This window comes from Melanerpes formicivorus, unplaced genomic scaffold (genome assembly GCF_026170545.1).
Source record: "Melanerpes formicivorus ecotype bairdi unplaced genomic scaffold, bMelFor1.0.p_v2 SCAF_8, whole genome shotgun sequence".
Taxonomy (NCBI): Eukaryota; Metazoa; Chordata; class Aves; order Piciformes; family Picidae; genus Melanerpes; species Melanerpes formicivorus.
This window is the reverse complement of record NW_027142360.1, coordinates 10,225,474-10,244,133: the sequence shown is the minus strand read 5'-3', so window position 1 is coordinate 10,244,133 and position 18,660 is coordinate 10,225,474. Positions and strand designations below refer to the sequence as shown.

At 54.1% G+C, this 18,660-nt stretch overlaps 1 protein-coding gene across 2 annotated transcripts; it reads left to right on the top strand.

Moving 5' to 3' along the window:
* The first annotated feature begins 2,335 nt into the window (after window positions 1–2,335).
* On the top strand, window positions 2,336–15,365 carry PIANP (PILR alpha associated neural protein). Of its 2 annotated transcripts, XM_068142029.1 has the most exons (7): window positions 2,336–2,356; window positions 2,927–3,076; window positions 9,481–9,546; window positions 9,696–10,261; window positions 10,426–10,507; window positions 10,737–10,964; window positions 11,114–15,365. In XM_068142029.1, exons 3-7 carry the CDS (start codon window positions 9,530–9,532, stop codon window positions 11,133–11,135), a joined length of 915 nt encoding a protein of 304 aa, XP_067998130.1. In that variant the 5' UTR covers window positions 2,336–2,356; window positions 2,927–3,076; window positions 9,481–9,529; the 3' UTR covers window positions 11,136–15,365. The 2 variants fall into 2 exon arrangements, with proteins under 2 accessions (XP_067998130.1, XP_067998131.1); XM_068142030.1 differs by lacking the exon at window positions 2,336–2,356 and having other exon boundaries at window positions 2,867–3,076; window positions 9,699–10,261.
* Window positions 15,366–18,660: the final 3,295 nt, after the last annotated feature.

The following is an 18,660-nucleotide window of genomic DNA, read 5'->3' as shown; positions in this document are numbered from 1 at the left end:
ACTGACAGTCTCTCCTCTGCCAGGCTGCCTGTTCTGATATCACTTATTGGAGCTTATTTACTTTTTAGACTCTGGGCCTTTTGTCAAACCCATGGCTAAAAGACAGCCGGACAGGCAAAGATCTGCAGATGGCAGGGCAACCACACAGGGCTGCCTGCCCTTAGGAAACAATGCTAAACCGAGCAGCAGTGGGGACTGCTGGGTGTAAATGGTCTGCACATGGTGATTTAAAAGTGATTCTGCCAGAGGGCAGTGACAGTCTCATATCCTGCCCAGGTATGGCCAGGTGAGGAGATCATTGTCCTCACACCACACACACCGATCCTAGTCCAAATCCTGGCCAAACAGAGATGCTTTTTACATTTCCATTCTCTATCACCCTTGTTTTAACTCCTTCACAGTACCACTATAATACTTAGTGTCACTCTGGTATCCTCGTCCCACAGCTGCCCAGCTGCTCCTCCATCAGCCCACCTGATTCCATTTCTCTCCTCAAATTTCCCTATAATTCCACATCAGCTTTCCTCTGAGCCCACCCCACCCAGAGCACCTGAGCTCCAAACCAGCCATTCCTTTCATATCATGTCAGAGTGATGCAAGAGTGACATCAGTCCTTGCTCTTGCTGTCCCTGTCACCTCGATGACTTTCCTGACTGTCCCCCGCATCTTCTAGGATTTTCTTGGTCCCTCCTGCCTCCTGCCTGTTCTCTTTTCTGTCACTGGCTCCTTTTGCTTCCTTCTCTGGTTCTGCTCTTCAGGGGGATTTTCAGTGTTTGCGTCATTTGGATTTTCGCCCTTTAACTGACCTTTCCCCAGTTGAAATTTCTCATCTGTTTTGTGCTTCCCAATTATACTAAACACATTTGTCAGAACTTGAAAAGGTCAGAAAGAGCCCATGTGGCTGATGTAGCCCCTTCCAGAGCTTTCTACCTTCCGCTAACCCCAGGTGAGAAGGCAGGGGGGGAAGCTCAGAGAGCAAGGCGGGCTGAATGCTGGCCCTGTCCCCAGCCATGCCTCTGCCGGTGGTTTTGGGGTGAGTGTGTGAGGGCTCACTGAGCAAGCTCCGCAGACATCCTCTGTACAAGTCCCATAAGGGCTAGGGATGAAAAGGCTGGAAAATGTGACCAAAGCCTGAATAAGCTGGGATGTAAAGCCCTGTGCATGAGGGAGACAAAAGGCAGGGGGCTCAGGCGTGTACATGCCTTGTGACACACAATGATGCTGCGTCTCGCACAAACCCAGGCTGTGACATCTCCCCCCAAAGCACTGCCCTCCCCTGTCCCGACCTCCCACAGACCTCAGTGCAACCACCTCCCCGTGCCAGTACACATACCCCGACGTTGCTCCTGAAGGCACGAAACACCTGTTGACTCTCCCAGACACGCTCACAAAAACACACCCAAGGCTCAAAGGTCCTGGCATAGGAACGCTCAGCTCAGCCCGGTTCATCAGGGCGGGAGCTCGCAGCTGGCCTGAGGCAGCACAATGGACTCAGCCCCCCCAGGTGTCTGTCCAAAGTTGGCAGGATCTGTTCCAGGCATCCTGCCGTGCTCGGCTTTGGTACTCTGTGTCCGTTCGTCACCTACGCCCATGCCCGATGCAGTGCAGGCTGCTTTACAGCTCAGTGCTATCTCTGCTATTTGTTGCTGGGGTTTGGGTTTTTTTTTTTCCCAGGGTCAGGCACAGTTTTTCCTCATTGCTTTATGATGAAAAGTTTGATTGTTTCTGAGGATCAGAGGAAATTACTTTCTTGCTCCCTCATATTTCAGACCCTGGAGTGGAAACTGTCTTTCTGTCATTGACTTTCTTCTCTCGCCCGCTGGTTGCTCAGCTGCTCCCTTCTGATTTGGACTCTGCTTTCTGGTTGGTGCTTGATGGTGGAGGGAGATCTTCCCTGTGAAACACACGGCCTCTCAAAGGCACACCGACTTCTTTCTTCAATTCCACTGCCACATCCCTACACTTCCAGACGCATCCCGCTGATCCCTGGGCAGAGACACGCTTGGGGTACAGCCCCAAACGACCTGGGCGATCCGTTGGTGGGCAAACTCACCTTGGGCAGATCCCCCTCATTGCTCCCACAGTACCGTGTGCTCCCACCCGGGCCACGCGTGGGCGGCTCGGCTCTGGCCATGAGCCTCAACTGCACCCGGCTGCCCGCCCGCCCAAGCTGTGCCCCCTCGGGAGCATCCCCCTGCTCCTTCCCATCTCCCACACCCCTCCGGTACCACGGCTCACAGGGGTACCCGGGGCCCGGGATGACGGATGCGGGGATGCAGGGATCGGGAGGCGGGACCGGCGTGGCGGCGAGGGGCGGCCGTCGGGGTGACATCTCCCCGAGGGGACTGCGGCGGGGGTAAGCCCGAGGGAAGTGGATTCCGGGGGGGAAGCGGGGGCCTCCGTTCCTAAGGACGGACCCGTCCGGGGGTGGCATTCGCCGGAGCGAGCTGGAGCGACGGGTCCCTTGGAGACACCCTCTCTCCATGGCAACCTAAATCGCTTCCTGTGAAGAGCCCGAAATAACCGAGGAGTCGGGGGAGAGGAGCGGAGCCGAGCCGAGCGGAGCCGAGCCGAGCGGGCAGCGGCGGCGGGGGGGGGGGCAGGTCCGGCGGACGGCGGACGCGGGGCTGCGGGAGCTTAGCGCGGGCGGGCAGGGAGCGGGAGGAGCCTTCGCGCCCGGCTGCCGGGGCAAGAGGGGTTCCCGGGCCGGGGGTGGGGAACCCGTCCGCTGCCTCCCACCCGACTCCCCCAGTGCTTCCCCAGGGCTGCAGCGGGGGGCACGGTGCCGGACGTGCCCGTGCCAGCAGTCATGGGGTTAACGGGAGGCAGCGAGCGAGAGAGACAGAGACGGAGAGAGAGAAAGAGGGGCTGGACCAGTGCTCGGCAGCTGTTTATTTCAAGGCATCTCTCGCTCCCTCTCCCTCAGCCAGGGCTCAGCCTCGTCAAACCTTCCTCCTCCTCTTCCTCCTCCTCTTCTTCCTTCGTCCTGGCCATGAGAGGCACGGGTAGCAGCAGCTCTGCTCCTCCATCCCCCTGCTTCGCCGCCCCGGCTGTGCCCCACTCGTCTCCCAGCAAGGTAAGTTCATCCTCTCATCCCGGGCTTGGGGGACGGGGTGGGGATGGGGCTGCAGGCGAGAGGAGTAGGGAAGGATTCGTGCCCGTCTCCAAGTCACCTCTCCCCGTCTCCTTCCCTGTGTCCTTTCTCCCCCTTCTTTTTTTCTCCTCTTCCATCTAGGTGTTCTGCCTCGTTCTACATGGCTGCCTCTTTCCCCCCAACCCTTCTTCTCCTTTCAGTCTGGGGCAGGGGATGCCCAAGGGGCTGGGAGGGAGGGGGCAGAGCCGAGGCATCGCTGTCTTTTGCCCTCCAGCTCTGGGCTCCATCACAGACCTGTTGTGCTGGAGCACTAGAGCCTGCACTGAGGAAAGGCGACTTCAGCCAAATTGGTGCAGCTGGAGAAAGGAAGCGGAGGGGTCAGTACCTCCTGCCTTGGCCAAGGGTGCACGGTGCAAGAGAGAGCAATTCGTATCTGGAGACTCAGCAGCTGAAGCACTTAGATGCCCAGGAACAGTAGGAAACTGAGAGTCAGAAGATTGGCAGACTCATGACACGTATTGCAGACAGGCACTAGATATCAGGGGACTGGCATCCTAGAGAGCTTCTTGGAACGGGGCCACACTCACAGTTCCCAAATGCAGGGAGACTTGAGCTCATAGGACTACTGATGGGCTTCACACACTCATTCCTTAGCTAACAAAATGTTCAAATGCACCATCCCCCTTCCAGCCTAGGATTCTGCTCCAGACTAGGATTTCCATACCCATCCCATAAGGGTTCATTCTGGTACCCTATAACAGGAATTCCCACTGGCACTCACCAAACGCTGCAAGACCTTCACTGACACAGGGCAAGCAGTGTCAGCCTTTCCCAGCTGCTGCCACCAACGCTCTCAGCCTCAGACACCAAGCAGAGCAGCCTTGACGTGCGCTGCTGCATTCAGACTGCAACCCCCCACATTCAGCCCCCTGTGTGTGCTGTGGGCCCTGGCCCCGTGCACAGTGAGGGCTCCTTCCCCAGATGGGCTTGGCTTGGCTCCCCGCAGGGTACCAGCATTCAGATTCACACTCTGAGCTGCTGAAACTCCTCCGAGTGCAGCAGAATTAACTCCCTGGGGCAACTGCTCCAGGAGTCCTCCCTTTGCCCATCTCCATCCAGCCAAGTGCAGCGGCATCGGGCTTCATGCTTCCTGCTCCTAAACCAGTGAGGACTGCATCTCTGCCTCTTGGAGCATGAACTCTGGGATCTTCACGGCCACCGATTAAAACACAGGCGTGGTGTGTCTGGGGCAGCAGACAGCGTGTGGGGGCCTCACCGCCAGCGCCCAAACTTGCTCTGCTCGATTCTTGGGAGGTAGCTGCTAGGTTCCACAGTCCCACATCACAGTCTGGCATCAGTAGCCATCACCATAACCCTTAATTCTGACCGGGAGTGAAAAAATGATGGCCAGCCTAGTGTTCTTCCGCGGCCAGGAGGGCTGGGTCCTCCTCGGGTTTGTTTTGAGTATTTTTTATGACCATTCCGAGCGGGATCGTTGCGGTGGGGGAGCTGGGCAAAGCCAGGATTTGCATGAAGCTCTTGGCACTGCGGGGTTGCTTAATGGCAAGCAGTATTTCAGCCAGCAGTAAGTTTCATAATCTTGGCCCAGCTCCTGTAAATGTTTTGTTCCTCAGGGTCATGAGCCTCTCTCCCCTTCTTCCATCCTTTCCCTCTCTTCCCAAACTGGTTGGCAATTTCATTGTTCCAGCGGAATGTGAGGTCATCACTGCATAAGGAGAGGTGATTGATTGCTTAGGTCACTGGGTCCTGTCCCTTACTGGGCTTTGAATGCTGGCTTGCAGACCTTGAACTGGACTCTGTGCTCAAAGGTGAGGCAATGTGGGGTGCAGGGGGGCACGGTGGTGCATTCCCAGCAGCTTGAGTCACTGAGCAAACAGAGTGCTGCATTCTGAACTAGCTGGAGTGCTCAGAGAGCAGACAGCTTCAATCCTAGAGGCACAGTATCACAGCAGTCAAGCTCGAGATGTTACAAAAATACAGATAGATCATCATCTGCCAGCTGAGCCAGACAGAATCAGATGCAACCCTTTTCCTATCCCCAGATGGAAGGAGGCTCTACCCACTTCTCACTGACAAGGCTTGTGTGTGCTCAGCTCCATTCAGTTGCTCTCCAGTCAGGGCTGATGTTGGCCAGGCATTGAGAAAGCTGTGAGATTCTCAAATTTTAAGGCCAGAGGGACCATTTTGATCACTGACTCTGACCTACAGCAGAGCACAGGCCAGAGAATTTCACCAATCTCCTTTCCTGCATCAAGCCCATAACTTCTGATTGAACTGAAGCCTCCCTGTTAGAAACAGGGCCAGACGAAGTCTCCAGGCAGCTGGGACCGGGTCACTATTTAGGTGGCTTCTGCTGGCATGTGCCCCTCCTCAGTCACAGTTTGGTTTCTCTTCTGAATTTGCCACACTTCAGTGTTCAGCATTCTGCAACAGCAGGTTACAGCTTGCATTTGATGTGAGGGAGATGCAACATGGACATTGCCTGTGCACGGCTTGCACCTTGGCTCTTCTATATGCCAATAGGATTTGTTTTGGGGATCGCGGTGTTCAAGAGACCTGGACACAGAGAAGGAGCTGCCAGCAGCGAATCCTAGGGCTTCCTAGGGGCGTGGTAGCATCCAAACACTGGAGCTCAGGATGACACATTCAGGGTGTAGCCTGTGCTCCCCGGTCTGAGCAGAAGTGCAGCAGGCTTTGCTCCTAGGCAGCAGTTAGGATGTAAATCTCCAGCCCCTCCTTGGTGAGCTGGGTTACCTGCTTTGGGGCATGGCTACTGAGATCTGCTCTCTCATGTCCCAGCAGTGCTGGGTCTGTGCTGTGGGAGACTTACACAGAGCGAGGAAGCTGGGGAACAGCAGCAGGATTCATGCTTCCATCCTGCAAATGTGATGAGAGCAGCTCTAAATAGATTAACCCTCAGGGATCTCTGGTCTGGATCAGTAGTGAGGTCCATATGCAGCAGCAAAAAGTGGTGTAATTCTTACTCACAGCTTTCAGGCACCAAGATTCACAAACGGAGCTCAATGAAGTGCCCTAGGGGAAACAGCTTTGTCATTCACACTCTTGTCATCTGTGCTTCAAAGGACTGGAAGGCTGCGATGAAGGCTCTCTACCTACAGTGAGAATTCACAGGTCCATCTTTGGATGCTGGGAGCAGCCCTGGCTGATTTTCTCACGATTAGACCTGGGAAACAGATCTGAAAGCAAGAGCCATGCCATGTGGTACCGTTGCAGACATGCAGTCTCTCTGCTCTGGCACACGAAGGCTTCTTGAACTGTGTAAGGTGTGTGGATACTGGGATTTGTAAGTTCAGGTAGTAGGAGCCTTAGTGTCCCCTCCTTCTTTCTGAAGACCTCTTTATTCAGCATCCACACTGGGAGCTGAATTAAGGGCATTTGTGACACTTGCCTTCCCACACAGCAGCATCTGGGCCCAGGACACAATCCCCCCCACCAGTGGCTAGCTACAGATGCCGCAGAGGTGGCTTAGCTACTGCTTTGTCAATAAGCCACAGGGACACCTGTGCTTTGTGCTCCATGCAGAGTGGACACCAAGCCCTCACCAGTCAGCATTTCCACCTGAAACCCTCCTTTGCTCTCATGGTGTTTATGCTGTGGGAGACATCTCTGTGCTTCTCCCAACCCCTCCACAACCTCTCCTGTGCGTGCTAATGCAGGACATGCTCTCAGGCTCTGGCCACAAGATGATTAGCAAACCAGAATGTGTAGAAGAAACTTCTGGACTGAAAATGTTCTCAAATGCTGTAACAAGCTCCCTAGGGATGTGGTTTAATGCCTATCCCTGGAGGTGTTTAAAAGATACTGAGATGTGGTGCTGAGGGACATGGATTAGCATCAGAGATGGCAGAGCTAGAGAACAGTTGGACCAATTCTATGATTCCATGATTCTGTGACCAAGACTGACTGACATTGCCTCCTTCCTGCACTCACCACCTTCGGGATAGAGGCACCAGTAGTCACCTGCTCTTCACCATTGGCAGCAGAACCTGTGCACAGCAGTGTCTCAGGTCTGAGGCTTACACCTGATGTCCATGTTGTCACCTCCATGGCATTACGTGCTCATGAGGAGGTCAGTGCTGGGTCTTGCTCCTTCCTTTGACTCCTCTTACAGCTCTTACCTGTGGCAAAAGGCTAAAATTCAGACTGCTGGGGATTGAAAGCAATTCAGGATTAGGCTCTGTAGGGTTTCTTATACCCAGGCCTCAGACCCTGGGAATCCATGGTTTTGGGGTGCTGTTGCTGGAGCTCACAATCTCAGCTGAGCAGTACAGCAAGGTCTCCCTCATCAGACATCCCAACAAGCAAGAAGAGCACAGTGAGATGAGTGATCCAGCACACTTACCCACCTACACCCAAGCGTGTTTGTGCTGCTAGAGCCATCTGCCTTAGGAGGAGTGCTGGTAGTTGCATGTGCTCTAAGGTCTACCTGCACCTGGAAAAGGTCTCCACTCCTGGGGTGGTACTGGATCCACACCTCCTGCTGCCTGATGCAAAACAGCCCCTGAAGAGCAGAGCTGTAACAGGATGTCATGCCACAAGCAGAACAGGCTCTTCACCCCAGGGAACCACTGTCCCTTGATGAGTCCCAGGCACTCCAAGCCACCTGGAAAGCACTCGAGCAGTCTGTGTGCTCTCTAGCCCAGGGACTCACATAAGGAGGTCCCTGACACTTGAAATTCCCTCCCTTTCCAAAGTCCAAAAGAAATTGTGTCACAGATTTGTGTTGCCAGACGTGATCCTCCACAGCATCGTGATCATCATCCAGATGGCCAAGATCTCACCAGCCTCTGGCTTCAGAAGAAACTTGCTACGTTCTGCTGCCTCTCTGAAGAACTGCATTTTAATATCGAGTTCCCTCCAAAGCTTAGGGGTTCAGGAGCAAAGTACAAAGAAATGCTGAGAATAGCTGCTCTTTTCTCCTCATCTTCATCTCAGGATCCCTCCAGAGATCCCTCTCGCCCCGAAGGGAAGGGCAGGGCACTAGCCGACAATTCCTTTTCTTTTTTCTTTCTTTCTTTCTTTTTTTTTTTTTTTTTTTTTCTCTCTTCTGTGAACATTGTTTAAATATTTAACAGAAGGAAACTAAAAATATCCCCAGTTAATGCAGCAGGAGCTAGACAGCTCCTCACTCTTGGTGCCCTTCCTCCCAGCCCCTCTCCTCAGGTGTACCACGGGGGCATGAGTCCCCTTACCACAGCGTGCAGTGGGCCCTTCCCTCAGCAAGAGGAAGGGGAGCTCTGGAGGGGATGCAGGTTTAGGTCAGGGCATGGGCTGAGCCGGAGGGGGCGGCAGGAACACCTTGGGAGCCAGGAGGTGCAGGGCTGCTGCCCGGGGGCTGGAGGTGCAGAGTTTGCCTCTGCGTTGACTCCCTCGCTCAGCATCCCCCCATTTCTCTGTCCTGGCAGGTGCAGAAGGGCATGACCGTGGAGTTGTCAGCATTTGTCCTTTCCCCTTCGAGGATGAAGGAGGAAGCTGAATATCTTGAGTGACTGTGTGTGTGCGTGCGAAGGCAAGCACGGGTCAGGAGCATAACAGCTCACAGGGCAAAGCTGGCGCTGCGCAGCGCCCGGCCGAGGAAAGGGGCAGAGGTATGAAGGGCAGCTCTGCCACTGCCAGACTGGTGCCAGAGGGGAGCGTGTGGCCAGTGCAGAACTCCAGCCATTACTCTGTGTTACTGCTGCTGCCTACTGCTCAGCCATGGCAGGTGGGAGAGAGAGGGGAGAAAGGGAGAGACGGAACAGAGCAGAGAACATTAGGATAAGCAGGATGGGAAGATAATTCCATGCTAGCCAAGAGGAAAGCAAATACTAAATATTTGATAGGCTTATTTTTGCTCTTAAATGCTTTAGTGAGGCTGGACTTTTCTCGCTGATTCGCTCTTTCTTGCTCTGCTTGGTTTCTCACTCTCATGCTTCCCCTCTTGCTCCCTCACCCTGGCACACAATGAGGAAGCTCCTTTTTTAATAAATGGATCACGGGCTCTGGACTATAAACAAGCACAGTCCAACTTGTTCCAGTGATAAGCAAACAAAGATGCCAAATCCTCCTCTGGCCCCAGTCAGGGGAGTCCACAGGGAAGCTGTGCTTGTGCTTCTGCATGTGTGCTCCAGAGACTGCTCCTTGCTTTTGCATATGTGTGCTAAGATCCGTGTTTCCCTGTGGCACTGGGGTCAGGGGGATGATGCACCTCTGTGCAGGGCAGCATGGAGGCACGGGGGCACAAGTGCAGGAGTGGGTCTCCACTGGGGCTGGGAGGTTGCCTGCAGTGGCACACACTGCTCCCAGGGAGAGAGCAGTTGCTGCTGGGTGAGGGGACACTGACACCTCTCCTTTTTGGTTCCCAGTGAAGATGAGAAAAGATCCTCAGTGAGCAAAGACACTGCTGCATCTGAGATGGAGCCCAGTGCCTGGTAGGTTCACAGCTTCCCACATTCGCTGGCAACACGGGAAGGCGACAGGAACGTAGGTGGCAGGCTGCTCCCGGCTGCTCCGGGCTTGGCCTTTCAACGGGAGGGACATTTCAGATAAGACTCTCTCCTTCCTCCCTCCTGGCCTGCAGCAGGATGCCTCCACTCCTCTCCTACATCCACTCCCTGCAGCTTTGGCATCTCCTCCTCCTGGTCTCAGCTGTCCCAGCTCCTGGCGTCTGGTCTCTTCGCTCTCGGGGCCCGGCGGCTGCTCGACCTCTCTGCACCCGTCGGAGCTCTTCAGCCCCGCGTCCTATTTGCATCTGGGACAGGACCTCAGTGCCGGAGAGAGATTCTCGCTTTGCCGTGCCCCGCCAGCGGGCCCCGGCGCAGCAGGCAGGAGAGCTGCGGCACGTCATGAGGCTGCGGCGCCAGGCGCCGGGGGCTCGCCCCGCCACCCCCTCCGGCTTTGAGGACGGAATGCCTTCCTCCCAATACCCCTGGGCCATTGTTTGGGGCCCCACTGTGTCAGACGAGGACGGAGGAGACACCAACTCGGCCAACCCAGGCTTCCCGCCGCTGGGATACACCTTCGTGTCGCCGCACGGGATGGCAACGGCGCAGCCCAACTCGCACTCGCTCCTGCACAATGCGGGGCTCAACCTTCGAGAGACGCCGGCCACCCTGCGGCCCTTCTTGTTCGGGCCCCGGGGGGAAGGTAAATCAGCCCTGTGCTCCTTTCACCCCCTCCCTGTCCTCGCAGGAGCAGCTGCTTCTGCAAAATATAGGAGAGCCCCAGCAGGAACCTGTCCTTGCACTGCTGCTCAACAGGGACTGGTGGGGACGGCTGTCGCACCCCCCGTGTCACCATCTGTCTTGCAGGTGTGGACCCCCAGCTGTACATCACCATCACCATCTCCATAATCATTGTTCTGGTCGCCACTGGGATCATATTCAAGTTCTGGTGAGTAGTGTTTGGGCTGATGGAGACTGTCACCACGCCAGTATCTGCAGGTGGGTGGGCAGGAGGACTGTGGGCTTGGAAGCCATTTGTCCCAAGGGAGCAGATCCCATGCTGTAAGCCCCTGCTGGGCTCTAACACCAAACATTGTGGGACCCAACGAACCTCTGTCTCGTTGAGCACTGGGGAGAGAGGCTGCTCTTTCCCTCACCCCTTGTCTCTTTCTCCAAAGCTGGGACCGTAATCAGAAACGCCGGCGGCACTCCGGGCAGCAGGGCAGTGGCAGGCAGCAGGAAAGCCAGCAGCCCCTCACGGACCTCTCCCCCACCACCATCAGCATCCTGGGGCCCTACAGCGACTCACTGGCCCCCACACCCAAGGCAGAGGAGTCCAGGCAGGGCCAGGAGGGTGTGGAGAAACTGGGGGACCACAGGAAAAGCACAGCCTTCCAGCTCAACCGGTGAGTGGCTGGGGAACTGGGGTGGGAAAGGGTGGCGAGGGATGGGGGCAGAGGCACACTGAGGCAGGACTAAGGTGCCAGGTGATTGGAGTGGTGGGGCAATGTGAGTGCCTATTGCTAATTAATTTCTGATTCCCTTTTCCCCCCAGAATCCCACTGGTGAACCTGTGACACTCACAGGAGAAGCAGAGCTGGCTCCATTCACCCTCCTGTCACAGCCAGCGAGCACAGGCTCCCGCTGCCCCTGCTGCCCCAGGAACAAACCACCTCCCTGTGCCACAGCTGCCCACCACCACCACCATGATTAACCAAGGCCACCAGGATGTGCCTGGGCAAATGGACAAGCTGGGCCTCCTTAGCTTCCTGCTGGGGGAAGGTTGGGGTACCCCCCCAATCCACACAGGACAGGGTGATGAGAGAGCAGAATGGTGGGAGGGAAGGCAGCTGGTGGTGGTGGTGTGAAATCTTGTCCTGCCCAGCTCCTCTCCTAGCACACACAGACACATACATGGATCTCTGTGACTCTCCCACCAGTGCATGCCTGACGCCGGGGGTAGGCGAGGTGGAAAGGCGTACTCCTGTCCCTGTGGGCCCTCACCCCTCTGTGTGCCCCTTCCCATCTCGTGTGCTTTGAAGTGAACACCTGGAGTTCAGTGGCTGCAGGATTACCTGCCAGGGCTCAGTCTCCCCTGAGCTGGGACTCAGGTGGTTGCAGGTTCTTCTGGTCCTGAGGCCTTGACCCCTCCCAAGGGGAGGTGAGGCTTGGGCAGAAGAGGCTCGCTCAGCACCTGGCTCCTGTCAGCAACCCATTCGCTTTAAAGAAACATCACCTCCCCCTCCAGATGGAAGATATTCACATCTTGCCATTTTCTTGCTGCCTAATACTCTGTTTTCACTCTTCAGTTTGCATCTTTCTTCATCCCCTTGTCCCCATTTTTTTCTCTCAGTTCCTCCCACCACCACTTCTCTCGCCAGTTAAGTTGGAAAGGTTCCTTTGGCTTTCCTAATGTTTTGATCTCTTGGGAGCCTCCTTGCTGTCCCATTCCACCTCCTTGCTGTCCCCCTCCAATTCCCCAGCCTCCTACAGCAAAGCTTTTCTGAAGAGCACCAGTGTATGGTGATGTTCTTCTGAAAATCTGAGGTGAAGCTCTCTGCCTATCATGTTGTTTAGCTCTTGTGCCTCAGGACACTGCCGGAGCAGCTAAAGCATGGCGTGCAGATACAGCTGAGGAACTTGGGATTTGCTGGGCCCAGCTGGAGAATTGCTTCCAGGCACTCATGCCACAGGCAACAAGCAGCAGACTTGACTCTCTGGGAATGACAAAGAGCAATTTAGGCTTGACCTTGGGAACATTTGTAGGATTGCCCTCTGCTGCTGCTGGGAGTCTCCTGGAATGCAAGGTGACTGGAAGCACACAAGGCAGCGTTCACCGAGGGCATGAGAAAGGGGATAGCTGGGATGTTCACCTCCAAAACTGTGTTGCCCCAGCTGGTTAGGGACCAAAACCAATGGCACAGGTATCAGTGCAAAGCAGTTGCCTGAGCATACATTTTGGTGCTGTATGGTCTGGGCGCCAGGCAGCCAAATGTCAGTGAGCTGTGCGAGCAAGGCCAGCACATCTCAACCTCTTCCTATGTACTGACTCATGGCTGTGACTCTGAGGAAGTGCAAAATGGCCAATCTCAGCTAAATTACAACAGTTGCTTTCCCCTGGCTTTTGTGGAGGCATGAAAAGCAATTCACAAGCCCCACCTTGACAGCCACTGAGCTGAAATTAGGTAGATTTAGGTAAAGGTGCCCCTATGTTATACAAACACCTTGCTGGACTGATGTGGCAAGCGGCAGGAAATGCACCCACATTTTGAAGGTCCTGATGCACCAGAGAAAGTCTCTGACAAAAGTCACCTTGGAGAAAAGAAAATGGACCTTTCACTCTTCATCTCTGCAGTAAGGGCCTGTTCTTTATAGGGAGTTTCACTAGGTGCCTGGTTCTGCCCATGTACCCAGCTGCGTTGTTAGGTGATCTCAGGCCCCATCTGACTCACCACAAAGGACGTTCCAATGAGAGTGCAAATTGCAATGAGCTTTGCAGAAAAACAGTAGAGACTGGGAGAAAAGGACAAGTCAAATAAAGTTATTGGCTTATTAAAAGCACAAAATAGCTGGGAGATGTAGGTGGAAAAGAACTCTGGAGGTCTCCAGTCTAAGCACAGGCAGAGTCTCCACACAGAGCAGAGGATACTCTATTACTTTACCCTAGATCCACCTATCACTGAGCCTTTTCTTCATCCAGACTCCATTCAAGGCTTTGGTGGACATTCAAGCTGCAAATGGACAGGACAGAGAAGATGGAAGATGGCTGGTCCTGCCTGCTGCCCCATTCACCACCACCTCCAACAGCTTGAGGGCATCTCAGGGCTGTTCCTCTTCTTGCTGGCACACCAGCACTGGGGAAGGATATCTGCATGTGGTCTGCAATAGGCTGCACTGCTTATTGCTGGCAGTTTACAATGGCTTGAATTGGTTTCAGTAATCTTCCAGATCAGATTAATTAGATTGCTCCTTGATCAATAGTCCTCGTTGAAACAATGCCAGAGTTTAGACTCTACCACTTCAAGGGCTGCCCTTGGACTTTCCTTTCTACATGCTGCATGGAGAGAAGGTCTGTAACAATGTGGCAGGGTGTAGTGAATACCATGCTCCAACACTTGATGCAAGGAAGCCCTGTGTTCTGCTGGCCAGGCTTTTGGAACCTCCACAAACAAATCTGGTTTTGATGGCTTGGGTTGGGTTTTTGTCCCTCTTTTACACCTCTCTGGTTTTGTTAAAAGTATCACCAGGGAATGAAGCCTTTCATGGCTGCTGTGGTAAGGGGGAAGCTGGGCAACACAGTGATGGACAATTGGACATGCTGAACATCTTTTCCAAGGCCACTGTTTCCAGCCAAATCTGTCTTTGTGGCAGTCATTCACCCTCTTACACAAAACAGGTTAGATACATGAAGCAACTTCATTGTGCTGCCCAAACATGCATTGCTACACTTTGTCCCCAGAACAAACCAGTCCAAGCACCTGTGGACACACAAGCCTCTTCCAGTCAATAAACAATCTCACTGGGTCTGCTTTCTTCATGGCTGGAGCCTTCTAAAGCATCATCCCCCATGCAGACTGGAGCCAGACCATGCCTGCAACCTCTTCCCTGTGGACCGTGCACACAAGACAGTGCATCAAGTACCAGGTCAAGGTAGAGGCCAGCACCTTTTCAGTCACAGCCCATCAGGTTTCCCTGTCTTCTAGGTGACTGGAGGAGAAAGATCTGGATCCATTTTGTTCCAATGAAAATTTTACAGAGAGAGAAGTGAGTGTGAAAACCAGCTGCAAATGTTGATGGTCTTGGGCTGAGCCTGCCCAACATTTCTGTGTTATAGAGGCAACATCCTGACAGGCCAGTGGAGTCAAAGGCACCATATCTGTGGGGAGCTCCTGGGGGAACATGGCTTGGTTAATGCAAGGGTGAGCGCAGTGGGAAGGAGGGAAGGTCTCAGGACAACCTCTCTCTTCCACTCTGTATTGTTTCAGGACAAGAACTGAAGTCTCCCCCTGGTTACCCAGCAGAATGTCAGGACCACAAGGCCAAATCCTGCTTTGGGCTTTCCTATTTGCTCAGTTGAAACTGGTAGGCAGGGGAGCAGACCTCCAGTGTGCACTTCACGACAGGGACTCACATCCAGCCAAGCATCCCATGGCTTCAGAGAGGGCTATCTACCTCTTCCTCAATGGCACCTAAGTGCCCTTGCAAATCTGGTCCCTTTGTTCCCCACAAGGAAAAACGTTTAGAAAAGAGCTGTTTGCTCATTCCCTGCAATTCCCAAACACAACCACCTTCACACTGCCCAGAATGAAACCACAGCACAGCCTCAGAGCCCAGCCCTGCAGCACAAAACCCCTGCACCACACTCCAGCTGCCAGATTGCCCCCCTGCTGATGTCTCACTCTAGTCCTCACCCTGCCCTGGCGAGACCACACAGGTAGGGCTCCCCTTTTTTTCCACCAACTGCTGGCTCTCCACTCCTTTTTTCCTGTTGTTTCCCTTTCCCAATGTTTTCCCACTTCCTACTCCTGTCCTGTACCATGGTTTCCCTCCCAGTTAACTCTCCCCTCCTGCTGTTTCATTCTCCCCACTCCTCTCTTGTTCTCCCTTCACCACTCAGTCCTGTTCTGCGGCTCCCATCCTCCCCTCCGTCCTCCCTCCTGCTTCCCTGCTCAGTCTTGCTCTTTCCCCTCCTCTGCCCTTGTGAGCTGTGATATATATTTTTTGTAGGATTTCTCTTCTCCTCGTGGTGAACTATTCAATTCTTGTGGGATGTTAGTTTCAACATTTTTAAATAAATCTTTGCAAAATACTGCAAGCAGAGCTCTTAGTGCTGTGGAAGAGGCTGTGATGGAGATTCCAGGGTGGGATGAGAGGCACTTCACTCTGGGCAGACCCCAGTGTGAGCTCAGACATCTGCCATCCCACAGTCTCTTCTTGGGGGGTAGACAGGGCGGTGTGGCCCTGCATCCCTCTTGTCTTGGTCTTCTTGCTGGCCAAAAGAGGCCCTTTGACCCTCCTCTGTTCCACAGAGCTGTTCTGCTTCCATAAGCTGCTGCCTCCCAGCCATGTTTTGGGGCAGCTTGTCACATGCTGGGAGCCACCAGTATGTCTGGGAGAGGTGTAAGAAACTGCGAGGGAAAGGAAGGGAGATGGAGTGATGCCGGCACAGGAGCCTCCCGCACTCTGTTCCCCGCGGCTGCCTCCGCACTTTCTATTTCCAGCCCTGCTGCCTCCCCTCCTGGCCACAGTGCTGCTGCTGCTGCTGCTGGTTTCCAGGGCTGCTCTGTAATTAAGCATCTTTGTCTCCTGCAATTCCCCCACTTCTCAAGCTCTGGTGGTGGCTGGTGCTGGGCTGGGCACAGAGGAGCTGCTGTAGACCAGTCCCAAGACACGGTGGCCGCCCTGAAAGGCTGCTCCTGCTGTCTGAGTCCTTCAGCCACAGGAGGTGTCCCTGAACCACTGCTTTACTGTTGGAGGAAGGAGCAAGCTCTCTGGGCCTGGCTTGATATTGGACTCTGCCCTGGGGTGTCTGTCCACTGGAAGGACCCAGGACCACCTCCTGTTGCAGGGCCGGACCACATGGCACCTTGCACCCTGGACAGGGTCTCTGTGGGTCCATTGGAAGCAGACACATGAGTGGCTGGCCCAGGACACCCACGTGTGAGAGGCTGACCCACACCTCTTCTGCCCCTGTGCCAAGTGTGAGAGGACTATCCCTTAGCCCTGTTGTTTTAGGTGACTGTCCACCTGTTCCCTCTGCCTGATCCTCACCAGTAAACCACCTGCAGCTGGGCCTGGGCAGGCTGGAGTATTTGACTGAGGAGGTGACAAATTCTCCCTGTGCTGAAAGTTCAGATTCATGTACTCATTGGTGCAACGAGATGTCTTGCAGAAACCTCATCCTCTTCCAGCCAGAGCTTCAGCCCTTCCTGCTGATTTGTCATCAGATGTTTTTCTCAGCAGAGGCTACAGATGCTCAAATGTTCCACTTCTTCACCAGGATTTGCTCTTTTCCTTTCAGAAGACTTGTGAGCTGCCCCTTCTTCTTCTGACTTCCTGGAACACTGACTCCCTAGTCCAGTCCCTTTCCATCACCACTTGCCACAGCATCACTCTTGCCCTCCTGCCCATGCTGACTTCTTACTTTCCAGCCTGCTTCCAGTCCTGCATACCTTCCCAGCATCTCCCCAGCATCTCCCCAGCATCCTGGGGAGGGAGCTCACCTGAGCTGAGATTTCACCTGGAGTGCTGTGTCCAGCTATGGGGGAGGCAACACAAGAAGGTTGTCGACCTGCTGGAGAAGGCCCAGAGAAGGGCCACGAAGATGATCAGAGGGATGGAGAACCTCCCCTATGGGGACAGGCTGAGAGAGTTAGGGCTGTTCAGCCTGGAGTAGAAAAGGCTCTGGGGATACCTTAGAGCAGCCTTCCAGTACCTGAAGGGAGCCTACAAGAAAGCCAGGAAGGGACTTTATTACAAGGGCTTGTGGTGATAGGATAAGAGGGAATGGATTGAAGCTTGAGGAGGGCAGATTGAGACTGGAGATCAGGAAGAAATTCTTTCCAGTGAGGGTGGTGAGACACTGGAACAGGTTGCCCAGGGAGGTCATGGATAGCTAGTGGGAGGTTTCCCTGCCCAATGGCAAGGGGCTTGGAACTGGATGATCTTTAAGGTCCCTTCCAACCTAAACCAATCTATGGATCTACGAAATTAAAAGCAAATAAATCGGGCAGCTGTGAGCACAAAGGTACTGGTAGGAAAGCACCATGGGCCTTGCTGTGCTCCTCAGGCCTGCAGTCTGACCTGGGCACAGCAGCGTGGACAAAGTGGAGTAGCTCCTGTGCAAGCCCTGATGCAGAGGGAATGGACAGCCTCAGGAAGAACGCAGCTGTGTGCCCTGCTCAAGGATGTGGCTGTGGGGAGGGCCATTCAAGCAGGAGCACAACTGGAAGCTGCCATGAGGAATTGCCCTGACACGGGCAACCACCCACTTCAGTGCCATGTAAAAGAGTTAAGTAGTTCCCCTGCTTCATTCCTGCTTTGATCCTCGGAGGCAGAATTGAATCTTCATTGAGGGCTGCTGTGTCTCCAAGTGCACATTGCCCTCAGTGAGTAATAGACCATTCAGTGACGCATTCCACATTGATCCGAAGCCCAGCGTTCCCTGGGAGTGACCAGAATGCAAGCAAAACCATCTTCAACTTCAGATCAATCCTCACAAGGAAGCTGGCAGGGAAACAAATGTCACTCTCTGCTCCAGGGACCTGTCCTGCATCTCTGTGGCTCCTAGTTAGAGCTCCAGTGGCAGCAGGGCAGATGCTCCAGGGCAGCCAGGCTAGTCTGGAGGCCAGACTTTGTCAACTGCTGGACACACCATGAGGGTTCAACAAACAAGATAGCAAACAAACCTAGAGTGACTCCAATTTTTGAATGTCAGAGGAACACAGTTTGATGTCTACAGCATGCACTGGTCAAATCTGCACTGCAGCCTGGCCTGGCTGAAGGGATGCTAATTTCTCAGGAAGGTCACCGAAGGAAGGTAGCATCCAAGCCTTGCTAAATGATCTAGAAGGTGGAAGGTTTCTGAGCCATTCCTAAACCAAGGAGTTGTGTCCTCTGCTAGTGTCTGAAGAATGAATTTAGTCAGGCTAGTGTTTTGTGAACACAGCTGAACATCATCATTAACCAAAACAAGTGGACCAGTTAAACACACCTGCAGTGGAGGTATTTGAGTCACACCCATGTGGTGATGGGCTATATAAGCCTGAAATGGCACACAGAGGGACTTGGATGGGTGGGCTCAAGCCAGCCTCATGAAGTTCAATAAACCCAGGTGTAAGGTCCTGACCCTGGGTAGAGGCAATCCCAAGCACAAATGCAGGCTGGACAAGGAGTGGCATCCACAACTTCCCTGGGGAACCTGTTCCAGTGCCTCACCACCCTCACTGGTAAGAATTTCTTCCTGACCTCCAGCCTCAGTCTGCCTTCTTCAAGCTTCAATCCATTTCTTCTCATCCTGTCACTCCAAGCCCTTGTAAAAAGACCATTCCCAGATTTCTTGTAGCCCCCTTCAGTACTGGAAGGCTGCTCTAAGGTCTTCCT

Excerpts from the sequence above, each read along its gene's own strand:
- PIANP (XM_068142029.1), top strand. Across the intron at positions 10,262-10,425 it reads GTTCGGGCCCCGGGGGGAAG|GTGTGGACCCCCAGCTGTAC; the intron begins GTAAATCAGCCC and ends TCTGTCTTGCAG. Across the intron at positions 10,508-10,736 it reads GGGATCATATTCAAGTTCTG|CTGGGACCGTAATCAGAAAC; the intron begins GTGAGTAGTGTT and ends CTTTCTCCAAAG.